At 40.3% G+C, this 3311-nt stretch overlaps 1 protein-coding gene across 1 annotated transcript; it reads left to right on the top strand.

Moving 5' to 3' along the window:
* Positions 1-1012: 1012 nt before the first annotated feature.
* BAMBI (BMP and activin membrane bound inhibitor) lies at positions 1013-2612 on the top strand (the record flags this gene model as incomplete). Its single annotated transcript, XM_010165372.2, is given in 3 exon segments — positions 1013-1075; positions 1077-1397; positions 1837-2612. Coding segments are annotated over 3 exon segments (778 nt in total), but the record flags the coding sequence as incomplete, so codon positions are not given.
* Between the last annotated feature and the right edge of the window lie 699 nt (positions 2613-3311).

Genomic DNA, 3311 nt, shown 5'->3' with positions numbered 1-3311 from the left:
GGAGCACTTTGGATAACGCAAAATGAAGAGTTTTATGAAAGCAACTTTTTTATCACTTCCTTCAGAAATTTTTGAGGTTTCCTGAGAGATTTTTCATAGAGCTGGTAGAGGATTTTCAGTCTAAGTGTTTCCCCTTTTGACCGCATGTTGGATTGCGTGCAGAATTGGGGAGGGGCAAGGGGGAACTTCTAGCTGTGCAATTTTGCCCTGTTTAATAACTTTACATGTGAGTTGAGAGACACTGACTCTGACACTGTTTTATAATACTGATTAAAAAACCTTTTTGTATGAATGGCTACTTAGAGTTTCTCTCTTTCTGGAGAAGTTACAAATAGTTGCCCAGTTTCATACAGTAAAAACCTTCCTGACTGAGAGACTTGGAAGGTAATGATTCTAGCTAATAGCTTTATAGGGTGTTAGTTAAACCTTTTAAATTTTGGCACAATATTGAGAGGTAATAAATGATTCAGCAATTCCGATTTTTAAAAAATTATTATTTGTCACACAAGTATTTAAACCTAGTAGTTTTGTTGTGTGCTTATGCCCAGTTAAAGTAAGTGTTGCCTTTACAAAAACAGAATGCTGTTCCTGTAGTGATAGCTTAAAACATAGATGTAACTTCCTCATAAGACTGGAGATGTGTATTGCTTTTAAAAATGGGATTTCATTTTAAACGTGGTTTAATGCAACTGCTGACAGTGAGTGGAAGTAGCTATAAAATGATCTAGTTAGTTATTTACCCTTGGAAAAAAACTACTGTGACCTTCTTCCCCACCCCCCCGCCCTCCCCCAATTCCTGTTTTAGTGAAATGTTCTTGCTTTAATTCAAAGGAGTATAGTACTAGTAATTAAAAGAAGTGCCCTAAGGCGGCTGCAGGGGTTAAGGTTACAGCAGGTAGGCACTGTACAGTGGTGGCAGGAAAACAACCCCTGATCTCATGGATTTACAGTCTAGAGGCGTACCCCCAAAGCTGGCCCTGAGTTTGGTTGTGTGATGCTTGTGGCTAATAAGAGTACATAGTGAGGTGTCTTCAAAGGACCAGATTCTTACTTTTCTTGCACAATTTTTATTTTTTAGGTGAAATCAGATGCTACTGTGATGCCGCACACTGCGTTGCAACCGGCTATATGTGCAAATCCGAGCTTAGCGCCTGCTTCTCCAGACTGCTTGATCCTCAGAATACACATTCCCCACTTACTCATGGCTGCTTGGACTCTATTGCAAGCACAGCTGATATCTGCCAAGCCAAACAAGCACAAAACCACTCTGGCACAGCCACCATGTCCACGTTGGAATGCTGTCATGAAGATATGTGCAATTACAGAGGACTGCATGATGTTTTGTCTCCTTCTAGGGGCGATGCTTCAGGTAGGGCAAGGAAGCTTCAGTGAAATCTGTCTTCTGGCCATCAGGCTGGTGACAGTTGAGACTTTATATGTCTGCTTTTGATTTAGTTGTTCAAGTAAATAGAGGCACCAGAGGGAGAAGTGAGTGGACAGATGCAGGGGAGCATCTGAGCTGAGTAGCTTTTTTGTCTGCATTAATATTGGAGGTCTGTCTTGCCAACTTGACATTGCTCCTAAGAAGCAATTGCAGTGGCATTGCTAGCTAGTGGGGTAAGAAATTCCATGTTATAAACAGCCTTAGAAACTCATCTTTCACTTTACAGGAGTATTTTCTGTAGATACTGTAGAGTATATAGCTGTGGCCCCTTGAACTTGTCAGTGTGGCATTTAAGGGAGTTGCTTATATATAAACCAGTTCTTGATACTGAAACAAACTTCTCACCTTTCCTCTTGATACTGAAACAAACTTCTCACCTTTCCCCTTTGCAGGACAAGGGAACAGATATTCACCAAGGTGCAGGAATTGACCTCTTCAAAAGAATTATGGTTCAGAGCAGCTGTAATTGCTGTTCCTATAGCTGGTGGGCTAATCTTGGTGCTCCTTATCATGCTGGCCTTGCGGATGCTCAGGAGTGAAAATAAGAGACTGCAAGATCAACGTCAGCAAATGCTCTCCCGTTTGCACTATAGTTTTCATGGACATCATTCAAAAAAAGGGCAGGTGGCAAAATTGGACTTGGAATGCATGGTGCCTGTGACTGGTCACGAGAACTGCTGCATGACCTGTGATAAAATGAGACATTCAGACCTCAGCAATGATAAAATTCTTTCACTAGTCCACTGGGGTATGTACAGCGGACATGGGAAGCTGGAATTTGTATGACCAATTATTTTTTAATCTGAGCTAAACTTACTTGCTGGACTCTTGAAGGCCTTTGGGTTCTGCTGGACAGGAGCACTTTATCTTAAAACAAAAACTCTCATGAATCATCTTTGAGAAACAAAGGACCTCTGCAAACAGAATCTTGGATATTTCTTCTGAAGGATTCCAAAAGTTGTCTTATTTGCACAGAGTAAAATACACTCAAATGTATTGTTTGCTTTAAAGTTATGAAAGCAAAAATTAGAAGTTGTAAACACTGTCACCAGGGTTATCTGAACTGTAGGGAGCTGAGATCTGAGTTATTATAATAAACTGTATGCAAGCTCCTATGTTTCCTGACTTATTGTAAAGATTTTTTTAAATATATATATTTTGTCTGAAACTTGCTTGTGACTTTTTGTTTTGGAATACAATTTTTGGGGAGGTGGGGTGATGGGAAACAAATCAAGGAAGTATGCATGATGATGCTGTGCAAAACAACTACAGTCTGAAAACCAAGTCCACTTTCCTACTTGGTCAGGGAAATTAATGTGGTTATTCCAGAACAAAGGTGGCAGCTTTATTGTTTAATACTTCAAGTAGCACTGAACCCACATCCTTGGTTCTTGGCTCTTGCATTTTGCTGATAGCCTGAGTGAATTCTTCTGCAGCTTTGTGCGATAACTCTTTCTTCTGTTAATGAGGAAGTGCTTCCTCTCTCTGCAAAACACATCAGAAAGTGGCTTCTGATTCTTTGTAACTGGTTTTCCTGCCCTGTCTCACAATTCTTGTTTTCTGTGATCTTTTTTTCATTTTGTACCTTTTACTCTTAACTTTTTTGGGGCGTGAGGGGGAAGGGTAGGGAAACGCCAAAACCACAATGCCTATTCTGCTGTGTGTATATAGTGTATATATTTGATTTTTTTTTTTTTTTTTTTTTCTGCTGATAACCCCTCTGGGCACAGTGGAAAACATCTGCCTTGCTCTTTTGTAGTGTAACTCAGTATCACATGCTGCTACTGTTGTGTGGGACTGAGGAATCAACAGTGCACTTGCTTTTATCTCTGACTCCTCCTTTATGCTGTTCTTGCATAGGTGGCTT

This window comes from Antrostomus carolinensis, unplaced genomic scaffold, assembly GCF_000700745.2.
Source record: "Antrostomus carolinensis isolate BGI_N321 unplaced genomic scaffold, ASM70074v2 scaffold11133, whole genome shotgun sequence".
NCBI classification, from domain to species: Eukaryota; Metazoa; Chordata; class Aves; order Caprimulgiformes; family Caprimulgidae; genus Antrostomus; species Antrostomus carolinensis.
This window is presented reverse-complemented; position numbering and strand designations above follow the sequence as displayed.